At 40.0% G+C, this 18866-nt stretch overlaps 1 protein-coding gene across 2 annotated transcripts in view; it reads left to right on the top strand.

Annotated features, from left to right (window-relative positions):
- The window catches only part of LOC132400817 (TATA-box-binding protein), a 49206-nt gene that overhangs the window by 24592 nt on the left and 5748 nt on the right, over positions 1 to 18866 (top strand). For both annotated transcript variants that reach the window (XM_059982215.1, XM_059982214.1), the window contains exons 4-7: positions 1598 to 1685; positions 3741 to 3832; positions 11734 to 11901; positions 14755 to 14849. In XM_059982215.1, the coding sequence (XP_059838198.1) occupies positions 1598 to 1685; positions 3741 to 3832; positions 11734 to 11901; positions 14755 to 14849 (443 nt within the window). The remainder of the gene's footprint in view (positions 1 to 1597; positions 1686 to 3740; positions 3833 to 11733; positions 11902 to 14754; positions 14850 to 18866) is intronic.

Genomic DNA, 18866 nt, shown 5'->3' with positions numbered 1-18866 from the left:
AGAGCATACTCACCAACTGCATCTGAGTGTGGTATGGCAATTGTCCTGTATCGGACCACAAAGCACTCCAGCGTGAGGTGAAAACTGCCCAATGGATTATTGGCACCCAGTTACCCACCATTGAGAACACCTACCATAAATGCTGCCTGGGCAGGACGAAAAACATGATCAAGGATGCATCTTACCCTAACCATGGACTTTTTAACTCTCTTCCCATCTGGTAGGTGCTACAGGAGCCTCCGCTCCCACACCAGCATCTTCAGGAAAAGCTTCTTCCCTGAGGCTGTGACCCTGCTGAACCTCACAGTATAGCGCTAAGCAGTACTGCACCCATATTATACTGTCTTAGTACTTTTATATTTGTGTGCTGTAGCACTTACTTTTTATGCAAAGTTATTTTGTAAATAACACTATTCTTTGCATTTCTGGTTAGATGCTAACTGTATTTCATTGATTTTGTATCTGTACTTGGCACAATGATAATAAAGTTGAATCTAATCTAATCTAAGTGATGTTAATAACAGGTTTAACATTTAGTCATGTTTCCTTGTAGTGTTATACTGGGTCCTCCCTCGTAGTTGAACTAACAATTTTGTATTTTGAATATTTTATTTTGAATTACAAGTATTACACAGGATCTGATGGGAATTTGATTTGGAAATATATTACCTGGACCTATAGTTTATGTCAACTAGATAGAGTATATACACCACAGTGACTACACTTTAAAACTGCTTCATTGACTAATACTTTGGAGATCTTAAAATGTGCTACAAAAATGCAATTTATCTCTTTTGAGCAAGCTATAGTAAATATACACCAAGGAGCTTACCTCAGAATGAGAAATCACAAGTCTGCAGCAATTAACATTTTCAATAGGATTATTGTTATTTATAAAATTGATGCACATGTGTATGGCCACTAATTATAAGCTTATGTACGACATGAAAATTGATCACCCATCTACTTCACTGTAATCCTTTATGAATTATATTGTATATTTGCTTGTACAGTTGATTACATAAATGTAGTCTTGAATTTGCCTCTTTCTTTTCCACCCTACAGTCCAACAATGCATCTTAAATGTTTCTCCTTTAGTGTAGGTTTGGGTACCAACATGGTCTGGCCCTCTTTTGCCTCCATCGCATAACAATCTGAGATCTATCTATCCCTTCAATTCTTGACTCTTGACCTTAGTTTTCAAACTTCACCATTATGGTCACAATATGGCTGCCCATCTCACCCCTCTCTTCTTTGAAATATTTAAAGGGTTTCCCATTTTAATCTCAATATGTGCCTTGGTGTAAAATTCTCTGTGATAATGCATCTAAGAAGTTACTTGGAATGATTTTATTAAAGATCTAATATAAATGCAAAATTTTAAAATAACTGGAATTGTAAACTTTAATTTTGATTTCATACTCAAAAATATCAGTGTTTCATTATCTACAACTAATCTTCCTTCAAGCTTATTTCCTTAGAATAATATGTTTTAAGTATTAGTATTCTTGTACTAATATATTTGAAACTTTCAAAGATCTGTTATGTTATTAAATATCAGTTTCTTCTATAAAGAATATTAATTTTTTGTGCCTAGAAATATTGTGTCTACAGTCAATCTGGGTTGCAAATTGGATCTGAAGACAATAGCTCTTCGAGCAAGAAATGCTGAATATAATCCAAAGGTGAATGTCATGTCCTTTATTGAACCAAATACTACTTGCAGTGTATTGAATGGGTTGATCATGATTTTAACCCTTAAGTTATCTTACTGAACCACCAGATTTTATTAAAAATATTGCAGTTGAGGGAAATCCATTTTCTTATTAAATATTTCTCAGTGTTATGTGTAAACTTCAGTAGTATGGTCTGTCAATGTGTATGAGTAGCTGGTCATGAAATGAGACTCAGAGAACAGAAAGTAATTATTTTGACTTCTATCCCTATCTCAAATATCTGGCCTTATGCTTTCTTCTTCATGTTTAATATAAAGGTGACACAGCAAGCAGAACTTCAGCCACTTAGGTTTGATTCAAAGGTTCATTTTATTATTAAAGTATATATGCAGAATACAACTCTGAGATTTGTCCCTTCTCCAGATAGCCATAGAATACAGAAAACCATTCAAATAGTTGAAAGAAGCACATCAATCCTTCCCCCCCCCACACAAAAAGACAAAGAAACAAAAACTTGCAAACCCCAAACACCCCCAACCCATCTCTCACACAAAAACTTAACTGATCAGCCAAACCCTCAGCCTGCCAATGGGCAACAAGAAAGAATGAATGACAACACGAAATAAAACATAGAACTGAAAGAGGTCAATATGAATCACAGTCCAATCCATAAATTTCAGAATTTCGATAACATCTCCAAGAGCATCAGGACCCAGCAGTCCCTCTAAGAACCATTCGTTCTCTGCATTTGCCTTGGTTTCAATCTTCCTCAGAGCTTTAATTGATGAGAAATGTATTTAATCTTGGCCCTGTCGTGGTTTCTCGTGCCCCACAAACGACCAGGAGACGCAGAAGATTCTTTAAGAGGTATTAAACTTTAATTTGCAAATCAAAGCCTGAGACAGTCATTGAGCTAGTTGCCGATTGCCCACCGATCCTTGTACATAGCATTTTTTATAGCAATCTCCTGGTTTAGTTATATTAGCATATCCAATCAGTCTATAGTTGCGTATCACATCTGCCACTATTGTTTCTACCCATTGACTTAATCCTGTTCTAATCTACATCTCTTAGCTACCTCTCATTAACACACCATTGTCTTCTACATTCTTAAGATTTCATTCTCCTACTAAATTGGATACATGCATAGCAAATTCAAAGCTGACTACATAGTTTTGATTACACAGCAAACAATGCAACCTTTATACTCCAATAGCCCCTCATTTCATCTCCGAGCTTCTCCTTGTGGTAGCTTGTGCTTGCATTTCTCTCCTGGAGTTTTCTCAGGTATAGCAAAACACTACTCATTCAGTTATTCTACAGACTAATTCACAGGCTCCAGCAGTTTCAAAAACAAAATTATGTTAAAAAGAATAAGTAGAAGATGTAGAAAAGCTGAAATGATTAACTATCTGGATGATGCCACCCAAAGGATCGCTGGCGCCATCTTGACCAAAAGGCAAAACACTGATTTGACTTCTGGTGTTGTCTACATTTACATGTTCTCTAAGTGACTATGGGTTTCTTTCCAGATGCTCTGATTTCCTCCTACATCCTGAAGACATATTGCTAGGCTAATTGGCCAGTGTAAATTATCCCTAGCATGCAGATGAGAGTTAGTATCATGGACGGTCGAGGGACATGTAATCAGTGAGAAACGTGGAAAGCATAAAAAGTAGTTTCAGATAGGATTAATGGAAAACTGGATATTTAATGCTCAATATGGACACCTTAGAGCAAAGGGGTTTGCTTCCATTTTGTATCCTCCTCAATCAAGCACACCCACCCCACATATGGTATATTGTAAAATAAATTATAGATTTGAAGATGAGAGGTATTGTAACTATTTCCACATAATGGAGCCCATTTTTGTTATCAGCCATTCAAGTTAGCAAAATGTGGGGGGAGGGGGGAAGCTTTCCTGAATACTATCTTTAATCTTTTATCTTCGTAGGCTATGTAACACTGATGCTGAATCCTGAGGTTCTTAGTTACAATGGGCGACTGTATATAGGAAACTGTCGGTATTGGCATAAATGTAACTCACTTAAATGTTTTTTTTAGCGTTTTGCTGCTGTCATCATGAGAATCCGGGAACCTCGTACAACTGCGCTTATTTTCAGCTCTGGGAAAATGGTGTGTACTGGTGCAAAGAGGTATGGGTGTTGATTTTTAACCATATTTTTGATAATACTTTTTACTAAGAAAATAATATGCAAAACTAATCTCCTTGTTAATCTTTTTGGAGTTTTCAATTTATTCTTTCTGTATCAAATGCTGGACCAGTAATAGTATATGTTTTATAACTATATTCAAGTAGTTGATGCAGTGGGTTTACTGCACATTCCTCCTTAATGATCTGAAATTGGTAAAAATATTCACTGGAAAGAAGCAGTGTGGTTTCAGGGTACTTGAAGGCACATGATAAAGTAGGCTATTGTCAGCATGGTTTCTTTAAGGGAAAATCTTACCTGACAAATCTGTTGGAATTCTTTGAAGAAATAACAAGCAGGATAGACAAAGCAGAATCAGTGGAAGTTGTGTACTTGGATTTTCAGAAGGCCTTTAACAAGATGCCATACATGTGGCTGCTTAACAAGTTGACCCCATGGATTTAAAGGAAAAATACTAGCATGGATAAAGCATTGGCTGATTGGCAGGAGACAAAGAGTAGGAGTAAAGGGAGCCTTTTCTGGTTGGCTGCCATTGATTTGTGGTATTCCACAGGGGTCTGCGTTGGGACCGCTTCCTTTTATGTTATTTGTCAATGACTTGAATGATGGAATTGGTTGCTTTATGGCCAAATTTGCAGATGTTATGGCAGGTAGTTTTCAAGAAGAAGAGATGCTACAGGAGGACTTTAGACAGATTAGGAGAAGGGCAAAGAAGTGAAAGACGGAATACAGTGTTGGGAAGTGTACGGTCATGCACTTTGGTAGAAGAAATTGTTTCAGAGGATGAACAGCTCTGATGGGCAGAAGGGTGCAGAGTCGCCCATGCCCCCTCCCCTTTTGGAAAATCGCAAATCGCTACTATTTCGATGCTGCTAACAAGGAAGTAAGAGAGACAAAAGGAAATCTGCCAGGGCAGTTGCTATTGATAACAGCTCATGAAAGTTAATGAGAGAGAGGCACAGCTAAGGTGGGATGTCTGCTACTAACAAAAGAGGAACGGAACCATTGATTACTGCTATTGTCTTTTGGAGAAGGATTGTTTACTTGGTACTGTTCTATTCATTGAAACCCCTCAGGGGCAACCAGAGTGGGCTGGTTTGATGGGTTACATCATCCCAACCTGATTGACACCTGAGATCCCGTGAGTGGGGATAAAAGTGAGGTCTGGGGTAACACCCTTCAGACGTACCAGGAGAAATGCTAGTGAGCATCAGAACCCCATGAGACAGGATGGGAGACCGGAGACCGAACGAAGGTTCGGTAAATTTTAACTCACAGTGTTTTGTAGCAAGTCCGGTGGGGGCTTGTGTGTGTGTCCACCCTTGCCTGGGTGACGTCCACCACGGAAGAATGGTCTAGCTAAAGGACGAAGGGGTCATACATGAATGGCCACAAGAACAACGCATCAACGGATCAAAATCAGAAAGGAAGGTTGGCAAGATAATCGCTGTTACCGTTCACACGTTTTCTCTCTTTCTCTCTCTCCAACAATTGCAACACACCGACAAACAACTACCGCAGCCTGCATGAACTGAACTGAACTTTATATTTCCATCTGACAATTCATTATCCCCTAGACAACGATAGAGCTTGTTTCATTAGTGATTATTATTATACCCGCACTTTTAGGTTAGTATTGCTAAAGTATATTCTCTGTATATTCGCATTGATATTATTTTGTATATCTTTGCTAATAAATATTGTTGAAAATAGTATCACCAGACTCCAATGGACATTTCTATTTTTGCTGGTAAGACACCCAGTTACGGGGTTTATAACAAATTGGGGGCTCATCTGGGATTTGACACCAAATTGGAGGGCCAGTGAATCGGGCTTTAAGTCCAGACTTTGATCTGGTTGTGTGGGTAACCAGATGGGAAACCAGCAAAGATGGACGTAGACGAATTTACACAAAACCTGACTTTGAAGGCGCTAGAGGATGCCACAAAGACAGACTTGGTAAATATTGCGAAAGGATTAAATCTCACAGAGGTGAGGTTGTCAGTGAAAAAGTGGGAGATGCGGAGGGCCATAACTCAGTATTATATTGAGAAGGATGTGTTTTCGGCTGAGGTATTGGAACATATCCCTGAAAAGGTACCAGCTAGTGGGGCAGTTCAGTTAGAGTTGGAAAAATTGAGGCTGGATGCGGAACAGAAGAAGAGGGAGCATGAACTTAGGTTAGAACAGCTGGAAGCAGAGGAAAGGGAGAAGGAAAGAGCTGAAAAGGAGAAACAGAGGCAGCATGAGCTGGAAATGGAGAAGTTAAAGCAAGAGAGAAGAGTCCAAGGGGCAGACCAAGAGGAGAAGTTTAATGTTAGTAGGGAGTTTAGGTTAGTACCTCCATTCGAGGAGACAGATCTTGATAGTTATTTCTTGCATTTTGAAAAGGTGGCAGTGAATCAGAAGTGGCCCAGATTTCAGTGGGTGGCGTTGTTACAAAGTGTGTTAAAAGGGAAGGCACAACGGGCATATGCGGCGTTTTCTGTGGAGGAGTCTTAAGAATTATGAGGAAGTAAAACAGGCCATTCTTCGTACCTATGAGTTAATACCTGAGGCATATAGACAAAAGTTCAGAGATTTAAAGAAAGTGTGGAATCAGACGTATGCAGAGTTTGCCTATGAGAAGGGCGTGCTCTTGGATCGTTGGTGTGCGGCAGAAAGGGTGGAGGAGGATTTCCATCATTTCAGAGAGTTAATTCTGATTGAGGAATTTAAAGGTTGTGTTTCAGATGATATCTGGACGTATTTGAACGAGAAGCCGAATAAGTCTATATCAGAATTTGCCAGGTTCGCAGATGAATATGCCCTAACCCACAAGACAAAGTTTTCCTCGAATAAGAGTTACCAGAAAGACTGTAGGGACAGTAGAGAAAGCCCGCCGGCTGAGGTAGAAAATAGGCCGGGAGCTAGTGGTAAAAGTAAGGAGGAAGAAAAGCAGGCTGGCAGGAGGGTTCCTGGCTTGACCTGTTTTAATTGTGGAAAGGTTGGTCATATTGCATCTAAGTGCTTTGCTCCGAGGAAGGAGACAGGAAAAGGGAACGCAGCAATCTCTGCTGGGTGTATTGTGTCAATCAGCAAATCGACGAGAAGGCCCAGGTAGAGAAAATACGAGAGGGGCGTGAGAAATTTATTTCAGAAGGGACCGTGTCTGTGAAAAAGGGAGAAACCCCAGTTCTAGTGAGGATCTGGAGAGATACTGGAGCTGAGCAGTCATTGATTCTCAGTAACGTACTAAATTTTGGTCCTGAGACTGGAGAAGTAGTTTTGAGGGGCATAGGAAAAGGGACAGAAGCTGTACCTTTGCATGGGATCATTATAAATTGTGACCTGGTATCTGGACCAGTTGAAATAGCGGTACGGTCAGAATTACCAAGAGATGGCATGGACGTCCTTCTTGGTACTGATTTAGTAGGGGTGAGGTGTGTTCAGCCGTGAAGCTGACGAGCAAGCCTGTGAAGGCTGAGGACCCACCCCTAGATTCCAAGATCTATCCCGCATGCGCAATCACTTGTAGCATGTTGAGAAAGGCAGCTGAGAAAGAGACCAGTTTAATTGAGTCCTGTGTTGATTTGGCTGAGACGTTTTTACTGACCCTGTACCAAGAGGGGTTAGGGGATAGTAAGACGGAGAATAGGGAGGTGAAAGAGAGTAAAGGAGAGGAGGTAGACCTACCCTTAGCCAGGAGGGAATGTATAGAGGCACGGAGTAAAGATGAGAAACAGATTAGGCAGTTTGAAGGTCCAGGGTTGGACATGGATGATTTGTCTGGCTTGACCGAACTGTTTGAAGAAGTTGAAAATTTTAAATGTGTTCCCGATGATATAAGGGCAGTCCTAGATGAAAAGGATGCCGTTACCTTGAAGGAGTATGTTGGTTAGCAGATGAAATTGTTTTAACCAGCAGGGTTGAGTTTACTCTGGATGGGAGTTGCCCAGAGAGTAACTGGGAGGATCAGGGGAATTTAGAATTTGAAAAGGGGATGGGTATTGAAAGCCTGGAAGAGGCAGATGTCCTGTTTGAGTGTGTTCAGGATGTGGATGCACATGGTACTGATCCTAGTAATGAAACTCAGGAAAAGTCTGAGGTATCTGATTTAGTTGAAAAGGAATGCAGTCCTTTTGGGTCAGATGGACTTGGTTCAGTGAAGAAAGGGTTAACCTTGGTACCAATGGGAAGTGAGAATTCTCAGTTGTTTGCGTTAGAAGGTGTGTTAAAACTTGGTGAGGAGATGGGAGCTGGTGATGTGAATATTATTATTGAAGGAGAAGGGAAAAGTGTAGTTCCTAAATTGAATAAAGAAAATTTAAAGCCTGGGTTGGTTTCAGAAGCAGTAACCAGGCTGAAGGAACAACGGCTTGTTAACAAGGTGCCTGTGAATCAATTACAGTTTCTTTTGGAATCTAAAGGTAAACAACTTGCAGATGTTAAACTGAAAACTAATAGAATGAAGGGTCCTGAAGATAAAACTAATGACTTGCTTAAAAATAAAGAATTGTGTGGAAGTTCAGAAAATGGGCTAAGTTTGGAAAACACTGTTGATAAAATAACTCCTATGAAAGGAGTATATGAAAGCCTATTCCACACTGGTGAGCAAGCTAACCACGTGAGAGTTAAATGGAAAAGAGGCAAAGGTTGACAAAATGCCACTTTAAATAACAGGATCTGGTTTTGAGGAATTTCGACAGCATATAAATAATAAAGACAACACCATGGAAGATTGACTGTTGAGTTTAAAAGTAAAATGATTAGCATTTGCATAAACTTTTGTAATATACTACAGAATAATCACACATGTTTTGGTTCACATTTTGTAATATACGCTTAAGCTAAGATCACAACTCTTTTGCTTAAGAAAAGGAATGAAGATAGGTGGTTATTAAATTGGAATCTGTTGCTACAAGAATTTATTAAGGTACAAGATATTAAGATATTAAAGGAAGTGACAATGTAATCGCTGACTGTTTAGATGCTAAGTTGAATGTATATCTGTATTGCTCTGTAGTTAAACAACTCTTTTGTATTGTGTTAGATTCTGTAATTCTGTAAGACTCTGTATTAGTTAATTTTCCCCTTTGGTGAAAATTCTTAGAAGGATGGCGGTGTTACGAAGGATGAACAGCTGATGGGCAGAGTCGCCCATGCCCCCTCCCCTTTTGGAAAATCACAAATCGCTACTATTTCGATGCTGCTATCAAGGAAGTAAGAGAGACAAAAGGAAATCTGCCAGGGCAGTTGCTATTGATAACAGCTCATGAAAGTTAATGAGAGAGAGGCACAGCTAAGGTGGAATGTCTGCTATTAACAAAAGAGGAATGGAACCATTGATTACTGCTATTGTCTTTTGGAGAAGGATTGTTTACTTGGTACTGTTCTATTCATTGAATCCCCTCGGGGCAACCAGGGTGGGCTGGTTTGATGGGTTACATCATCCCAACCCGATTGACACCTGAGACCCCGTGAGTGGGGATAAAAGGGAGGTCTGGGGTAACACCCCTCAGACCCACCAGGAAAAACGCTAGTGAGCATCAGAACCCCCATGAGACAGGGTGGGAGACCGGAGACTGAACGAAGGTTCGGTAAATTTTAACTCACAGTGTTTTGTAGTGGGGGCTTGTGTGTGTGTCCACCCTTGCCTGGGTGACGAGTCCACCACAGTCTAGCTAAAGGACGAAGGGGTCATACATGAATGGCCACAACAACAACGCATCGACGGATCAAAATCAGAAAGGAAGGTTGGCAAGATAATCGCTGTTACCGTTCACACGTTTTCTCTCTTTCTCTCTCTCCAACAATTGCAACACACCGACAAACAACTACCGCAGCCTGCATGAACTGAACTGAACTTTATATTTCGATCTGACAATTCATTATCCCCTAGACAATGATAGAGCTTGTATCATTAGTGATTATTATTATACCCGCACTTTTAGGTTAGTATTGCTAACGTATACTCTCTGTATATTCGCATTGATATTATTTTGTATATTTTTGCTAGTAAATATTGTTAAAAATAGTATCACCAGACTCCAACGGACACTTCTATCTTTGCTGGTAAGACACCCAGTTACGGGGTTCGTAACAAAATGAAAGGATAGAGTATTTTCTAAATGGAGAGAAAATTCAAAATTGCAAAGTGATTTGAGAATCTTCATGCAGGATTCCCTAAAGGTTAACTTGCAGGTTGAGCTGATGATAAGGAAGACAAATGCAATGTTAGCTTTTGTTTCAAGAGGACTAGAATATAAAAGGAAGGATGTAATGTTGAGGCTTTATAAAGCACTGTTGAGGCAGTTGTTGAGTATTGTGAGCAGTTTTGGGCCACTTAGCTAAGAAGGGATGTGCTGACATTGAAGAGGGTTCAAAGGAGTTTGGCAAAAATAATTCCAGTATTGAAAGGCTTGTCATATGAAGAGTGTTTGATGGCTCTGGGCCTCTACTCACTCAAATTCAAAAAGGTGAGGGGTGACACTGTAACCTATTGAATGTTCAAAGGCTTGGAGAGAATGGATGTGGAGAGGAGGTTTCTTGTGACTGGGGAATCTAAGACCGGAGAACAAAGCATCAAATTAGAGGGGCATCCTTCTGGAATGGAGATAAAAGGGAATTTCTTTGGCCATAGAGTGGTGAAACCGTGGAATTCCTTGCTAAAGGTGGATGTGGAGATCAGGTCACTGGGTATATTTAAGGGAGAGGTTGGTGGATTCATGATTTGTCAGTGCATAAAATGATATGAGGAGAAGGCAGGAGATTGGGACTGAGAGGGAAAATGGATCGGCCGTGATGAAATAACAGAGCAGGCTTGATGGGCCTAATGACTAATTCTGCTCCTACAGTGCCTATAAAAAGTATTACCCCATTCTCTTTCCCCCCCCCCGTAACAATTTTCATATTTTATTGCTTTACAGCATTGAATCACAGTGGATTTAAATTGGCTTTTTTGACTGATCAATGGAAAAAGACTAATTTGTGTCAAAGTGACAATGGATCTTTACAAAGTGATCTAAATTAATTACAAATGTAAAACACAAAATAAATATTCACCTCCCTCCCCTTAATATGACACACCAAATCATCACTGGTGCAGCGAATTTTAGAAGTCACATAATAAGTTAAATGGAGATCTGTGTGCAGTCAAGGTCTTTCAATTGATTGTTTTAAAAATACACCTGTATCTGGAAGGTCCGGCTGCTGATGAGTCAATATCCTGGCAAAAACTACACCATGAAGACAAAAGAACACTCCAAGCAACTCCATGAAAAGATTATTAAAAACCCCAATTCAAGAGATGGATACTGGAAAATTTCCAAGTCACTGAATATCCCTTGGAATACAGTTAAGTCAATCATCAAAAAATGGAAAGAACATGACACAGCCTAAAGCAAGCTGTCCTCAAAAACTGAGTGACTGTGCAAGAAGGGAACTAGTGAGGGAAGCCACCAAGACACCTGTGATAACTCTGGAGGAGTTACAAGCTTCAGTGGCTGAGAGGGGAGGTTCTGTGTATACAATTGTTGCCTGGGCGCTTCAACGCAGTTGTATGGGAGAGTGGCAAAGAGAAAGCCACTGTTGGGGGAAAAACCTCACATGAAATCTCGGCTAGAGTTTGCAAAGGGCATGTGGGAGAATGCAAGGTAGTTCTATGGTCTGATGAAACCAAAATTGAGTATTTTGGCCATAAGTCTAAATACAGCACATCATCAAAAACATACAAAATAACAAGAAATTTTCATGTAATATAGCCAGTTCAGCACTTTGATATTGGCAATTAAAAGCAGTAAGTGCTGGAAGTGTTCAGCAACTTGGACAATACCTATGTTTTATTAGTGTTGTTATCTGTCTCCATTTGCTTTATTGGTGTTAATCCATGTGTTTCGTTTCAGTGAAGAACAGTCACGTTTAGCAGCAAGAAAATATGCCAGAGTTGTACAGAAGTTGGGATTTCCAGCCAAGTTTCTGGATTTTAAAATTCAGAATATGGTAGGCAGTTGTGACGTGAAATTTCCTATTCGACTAGAAGGCCTGGTGCTCACCCATCAGCAGTTCAGCAGGTAATGATAGTGGAGGAAAAGGGCTAGAGGTTTAATATATAATCTAAAAGCGAAGCTGGTTTCTATTGGAAATTGAAGTCACTGTGTATTTGTTAATTATGAAAAAAATATACAGGTGTTAGTAGGTTGCATTTATGTCTCAAATCAGAAGGTTATTTAATTTTAACCCCATTGCATAAACCTATAGATAGAATCTAAGTATCAGCACTCAGGAGGACATTATACTCTTTAGAGGGTTCTCCCTACAATGTATTCATATAGGTGAATTAATTTTTTCCTTTTCATCTAGACTCTACCTGTTTCTTTCAATATTTCAGTAGCTAATCCTTGTGACCAAATTTTAAAGGTAAAAGCACAGTGATCAGGACTAATTTTGAAAACAATTGGCCACATTTTCCCCTCGCCATCTTAGTGAGTAATTAAACCTGAATTCATATTCTGAATTTATACCTTATTCCATATTATATTAATTCTTCTAAAATGCTATGTAGTGCTCACTTTCAAATGCATTCCTTGTAGTCTGCATTATTGAGGATGCAATTAAGTGTTAACTTTACAATGTTTAACAAACATAAACTCAAAATGTTTATCTGGGTATCACCTACAGAATGTATGCATTTTTAAAATTTTGACCAGACACTGATGTTGAATGTAAAAATACAATTGATTAGACCAGATACGTTAAGAATGCCCTTTAGGTCATCACCCTTATCTTTTCAGATGGACATAGTGTTGAAATAATATTACTTAGAATAGGGGCATTTATTATCATTTGGCCTGCTATACAGCTTTCTATATCAGTAATCCAGCAGATTGAAATACAAATCAGCAAAAATGTGACATTCAAGTAAAATGTGAACAATGAAGCTGTTGTAATATTGTTAGAATCCTGTTGTGTAATTTAGTTTCTTCTAAAGATCTGCTGTCCTTGCAAGATCTGGCTTATAAATGACTTCAGTCCTTCACTGATTGCCTGTTAAGTTATTCGCTGATTTCAACCTGGTATACTGCAGCAGTCCAGATGGATGCCTGCCCATGACCACTTCACTGTAGCAGTGATTGACAAATTTGCAGCTGTTTAAGACATTTCATTTGTGTTCTGTTTGTCTGCTGGGGATTAAACAAAATAGGGATGCAATGCACAGAGAATACTATAAGTTACTAAAATTTGAAGAGTCTTTGAGATGGCCCCAGTTTAATTACTGTCTCCAGTACTTTCTGAGGAGGTTTTTACCAAGTCAGCTAGGCTGGGTATACTGTACCTTACCCGACCCAAAATCACCGCATAGATCATCTCTGTTTTCACTCTTTCATTGCTTTTTTGAGGTTGGGATCAACCATAAATGTTATGTCCCAGCTATCTACACAAGCCAGCACAGTACAATTTGGAGAGCAAGCTACTGCCCATGTAGCAGCTACTCTCCATGCAGCTCATGAATCCAAAGAAATGGCAGAGACAGATATAGTTTAGCACTAGCAGCATTGCAGGATTTGCCAGTCAGCATTGAATTCAGCATAGGACTACATTAGGGACTCCAGGCCTGGGTTTACCTCTGAAGCCTTCCCCATGCGTGGGTACAGTCACAGGACAGCAGAGGGTTGAGATCAGAATTTTCCTCCTTTTAGATGAGCTGCCCAAAGTGACTGGTACTAAGATGCCAGTAACCTGCCTTTATTCCTTCTCCTGTGAGTAGAAATGGTTCCACCCAGCTTAGTAGTTAAGCTACACATGAAGGCCAGGAGCTGGACTACGGTACTCAGAGGCTGTTTGAGACACACGCCATAGGGAGCATTTAATAGGTAGTGGGCACTTATTCCCACTACCACCTCCAGCTATAACAGCTTTTTAAGGAATCATTGCTTCAGAACAGTGGTATTAATATGGTAAAGTAGCCTAGAACGGAGTGTCTTGCTAGGCTATTTCAGAGGGCAGCAAAGAGTCATCCACATGGGGTGGCTCTAGTGTCAAATATATGCCAGACCAGGTTAGGACAACAGTTTTTACCCCGTTGAAGGAACCAAGTGGGGTTTAGTTATATTTATTATCAAAGTACATGTATGTCAACATATAATACCTTGAGATTCATTTTCTTGCAAGCTTTCACAGTAAAACAAAGAAATACAATAGAGTCAATGAGAAACTACACAAGCAAATTTGCAAAAGAAAGCAAGCTGTGCAAATACAAAAAATAAATAAATAATACTGAGAGCATGAGTTGTAGAGTCCTTGCAAGTGAATCTGTAGGTTGTGGAATCAAGGTCAGAGCTGAGGTGAGTGAAGTTACCCAAATTGGTTCAGGAGTCTGATGGTTGAAGAGTAATAACTGTTCCTGAACCTGATGGTGTGGGTCCTAAGGCTTCTGTATCTCCTCCCCAATGGCAACAATGAGAAGCAATGGTGAGGTTCATTGATGAATGCTGCTTTCCTGCAGCAGTGCCTCTTGTACAGTTGCTCAATGGTAGCCTTTTCCTATGATGGACTGGGCTTCTGAAACAATCTAGTAGTTTTGTAGTAACCTTTGCTAAGCCATGTTGCAAATTCTGTTATTAGCTTCATTTAAATTCCACAAATGACTATTTTGGTTCTGATCTCTGGTTTCTGGGTTGTTAGTCCAGGCCTCCGGATTGTTAGTCTGTTAATGGAACTACTGTAGCAACATAATGCATGTTACAATTAAAACAAAAAGCAAGTGTATATATTAACCCAAACAAGCAAAACACAAATGCTGGAGGAACCCAGCAGGCGGCAGCATTTTGTGTGTGTGGCATATATATTAAGCACAGTTTTGCCGAGTTATATAATGCAATAGGTTCAAAAGGTTAAGTATCAAACTTTGTTTCTTATTTTTGCAGTTATGAACCAGAGCTGTTTCCTGGATTGATCTACCGTATGATCAAGCCAAGAATTGTATTACTAATATTTGTGTCAGGAAAAGTTGTATTGACGGGTAAGTTGCATCACTTTATAATTTGGCTGGTTCTCATATTTACAGTTGCCCTTTATATTGGCATCTGGCACCTGATTTTTATTGCCTGTTTTTTCTAGGCATCTGCTCCTCCATGCAAAGAAGAAATTCCTGATAATAAGTTAAGATTTTATGATTAACAAGCTTGAACTTTATCCTTTCATACTGTTTTCAGGATTCAAAAGAATATTCCAGATCCATCCCTTCCTTTGCCTTGATGATAATATATAGCTTAAAGCATTTTTTCCCTGAAGGTATATCTCCTTTCCATTTACAGTTCAGTCCTTTAACAGCAGAAATCCACTTGGTGGCGCTTTACTACAGATCTTCAAGTTCTTAGTTTATAGAAACATAGAAAAACTTCAGCACAATACAGGCCCTTCGGCCCACAATGCTGTGCCGAACATGCACTTATTTTAGAAATTACCTAGGGTTACCCATGGCCCTCTATTTTTCTAAACTCCATGTACCTGTCCAGGAGTCTCTTAAAAGACCCTATTGCATTTGCCTCCACCACCATCGCCAACAGCCCATTCCACGCACTCACCACTCTCTGCGTTGTTTTCCACACAATCAATGCCTCTCGTCATCTTATACGCCTCTATCAGGTCACCTCTCATCCTTTGCCGCTCCAAGGAGAAAAGGCCAAGTTCACTCAACCTTTTTGTAAGGCATGCTCCCCAATCCAGGCAACATCCTTGTAAATCTCCTCTGCACCCTTTCTATAGTTTCCACATCCTTCTGTAGTGAGGTGTCCAGAACTGAGCACAGTACTCCAAGTGGGGTCTGACCAGGGTCCTATATGGTTGTAACGTTACCTCTCAGCTCTTGAACTCAATCCCAGGGTTAATGAAGGCCAATGCACCATAAATCTTCTTAACCACAGAGTCAACCTGCGCAGCAGCTTTGAGTGTCCTATGGACTTGGACTCGGACCCCAAGATCCCTCTGATCCTCCACACTGCCAGGAGTCTTACGATTAATACTTATTCTGCCATCATATTTGACCTACCAAAATGAACCATCTCACACTTATCTGGGTTGAACTCCATCTGCCACTTTCAGCCCAGTTTTGCATCCTATCGATGTCTTGCTGTAACCTCTGACAGCCCTCTACACTATCCACAACACCTCCAACCTTTGTGTCATCAGCAAATTTACTAACCCATCCCTCCATTTCCTCATCCAGTTCATTTATAAACATCACGAAGAGAAGGGGTCCCACGACAAATCCCTGAGGTCACCGACCTCCATGCGGAATAAGACCTCTACAGCCACTCTTTGCCTTCTGTGGGCAAGTCAATTCTGGATCCACAAAGCAAGGTCACTTTGGATCCCATGCCTCCTTACGTTCTCAATAAGACGTGCATGAGGTATCTTTTCAAATGCCTTGCTGAAATCCATATACACTACATCTACTGCTCTACTTTCATCAAGGTGTTTAGTCACATTCTCAAGAAATTCAATCAGGCTTGTAGGCATGCCCTACCTTTGACAAAGCCATGCTGACTATTCCTGAACATATTATGCCTCTTCAAATGTTCATAAGTCTTACCTCTCAGGATCTTCTCCATCAACTTACCAACCACTGAAATAAGACTCACTGGTCTATAATTTCCTGGCCTATCTCTACTCCCTTTCTTGAATAAGGGAATAACACCTGCAACCCTCCAATCCTCTGGAACCTCCCCTGACCCCATTGATGATGTACAGATCATTGCCATAGGCTCAGCAATCTCTTCCCTCACCTTCCACAGTAGCCTGGGGTACATCTCATCCAGTCCCAGAGACTTATCCAACTAGATGCTTTACAAAAGCTCCAGCACAACCTCTTTCTTAATGTCTATGTGCTCAAGATTTCCAATCCACTGTAAGTCATCTCTACAATCGCTAAGATCCTTTTCCATAGTGAATACTGAAGCAGAATACTTATTAAGTACCTCAACTATCTCCTCCGGTTCCATATACACTTTTCCATTGTCACACTTGATTGGTCCTATCATCTCACATCTTATCCTCTTGCTCTTCACATACTTTTAGAATGCTTTGGGGTTTTCTTTAATCCTGCTCGCTAAGGCCTTCTCGTGGCCCCTTCTGGCTCTCCTAATTTTATTCTTAAGCTCCTTCCTAAGAGCCTTATAATTTTCTGGATCTCTATCATTACCTAGTTTTTTGAAATTTTTGTAAGCTTTTCTTTTCTTCTTGACTAGATTTTCAACAGCCTTTGTATACCATGGTTCCTGTATCCTACCATCCTTTTCCTGTCTCATTGGAACGTACCTATGCAGAACTCCACACAAATATCTCCTGAACATTTGCCAGATTTTTGCCGTATATTTCCCTGAGAACATCTGTTCCCGATTTATGCTTCCAAGTTTCTGCCTGATAGCCTCATATTACCCTTACTCCAATTAAACACTTTCTTAACATGTCTGTTCCTATCCCTGTCTGATGCTATGGTAAAGGAGATAGAATTGTGATCACTATCTCCAAAATGTTCTCCCACTGAGAGACCTGACACCTGACCAGCTTCATTTCCCAATACCAGATCAAGTACAGCCTCTCCTCATGTAGGCTTATCTACGTATTGTGTCAGGAAACCTTCCTGAACACACCTAACAGATTCCACCCCATCCAAACCCCTTGCTCTAGGGAGATGCCAATCAATATTTGGGAAATTAAAATCTCTCACCATGACAACCCTGTTATTATTACACCTTTCTATCCATCTATCTGCTCCTCAATGTCACTGTTACTATTGGGTGGTCTATAAAAAACACCCAGTAGAGTTATTGACCCCTTCCTGTTTCTAACTTCCACCCACAGACAGTCCGTAGACAACCCCTCTAGGACTTCCTCCTTTACTGCAGCCGTGATACTATCTCTGATCTTCAGTGCCACACCCCAACCTCATTTGCCTCCCTCCCTGACCTTTCTGAAACATCTAAAGCCTGGCACGCTAAATAGCCATTTCTGCCCCTGAGCCATCCGAGTCTGTGTAATGGCCACAACATCATAGCTCCAAGTACTGATCCATGTTCTAAGCTCATCTGCTTTGTTCATAATGTTTGCCTGTCAAAGCATTTCTCTGACACTGATGTAATCTAGCTCTCTGGAAGGACAAGTCCAAACAATAATGGATTGGGATAATAATTCATCCCAATTAACCAAAAAAAGGGGTGTAATACAATTATTATGTATAATTATAATTTGTAATATTAATTTCTAACTTAATCCATTAACTGCAGTGATCCAATTAAGACTTTCTTTAGAATGTGTCATTGTACAACTTCCCTGCTTTTAGTATGTTAAATAAATGCTAACTCCAGATTAAGTGGCTCAGCTCAAATTGTTGACTGTCCAAATCCCAGGATGCTCCCTGACTGAAACAATATTGTTCAAAGGTACATACCAAGATCATACCATGTAACAATCATGTGAAATTTTTTAAAATGAGCAATAATATTGCTATCTCATTGTAACAACAGCAAATATTCTGCTTTGGCTATGTTTCCTAATGACTTATCACTTGGCAAGGTCAGCTCAGTTAAAAGTTACTTCTCCATCCTATCTACCAACTTGATATTGTTCTTGAATACAAATGCCACTCTATTACTTTATTTGTCTTTCACTATAGCTTGTGTCTTCTGAACATTTTCCACGTATAGCGCTCTACCCACTTTTCATCTCCCAGGAAAGATTAGGATTCATTCTGCAATCTCTTTTTTCAGTTTGGAAGTGTAGAGGCAAGGTGGCCATATGTATTTAAAATAGGAATTGATAATTTTGAATATCAAGGAATATGGCTTTAGAACATAAAACAGGTTAGCGCAGGAACAGGCTCTTCAGCTCATGATATTGTGCTGAACTAATTAAATGCCTAACTAAACTAATCCCTTATGCCAAAACATAGTCCTCTTAAGCATCTCTATCCTATTTGCCTTCTATAACTGCTGGCAGTGCATTCTAGCCTCCCACCACTCTGTAAAAAAAAAACTTA

Source organism: Hypanus sabinus, chromosome 10, assembly GCF_030144855.1.
Source record: "Hypanus sabinus isolate sHypSab1 chromosome 10, sHypSab1.hap1, whole genome shotgun sequence".
NCBI classification, from domain to species: Eukaryota; Metazoa; Chordata; class Chondrichthyes; order Myliobatiformes; family Dasyatidae; genus Hypanus; species Hypanus sabinus.
Note: the sequence above shows the minus strand (reverse complement) of the source record. Positions and strands in the feature narration are given on the sequence as shown.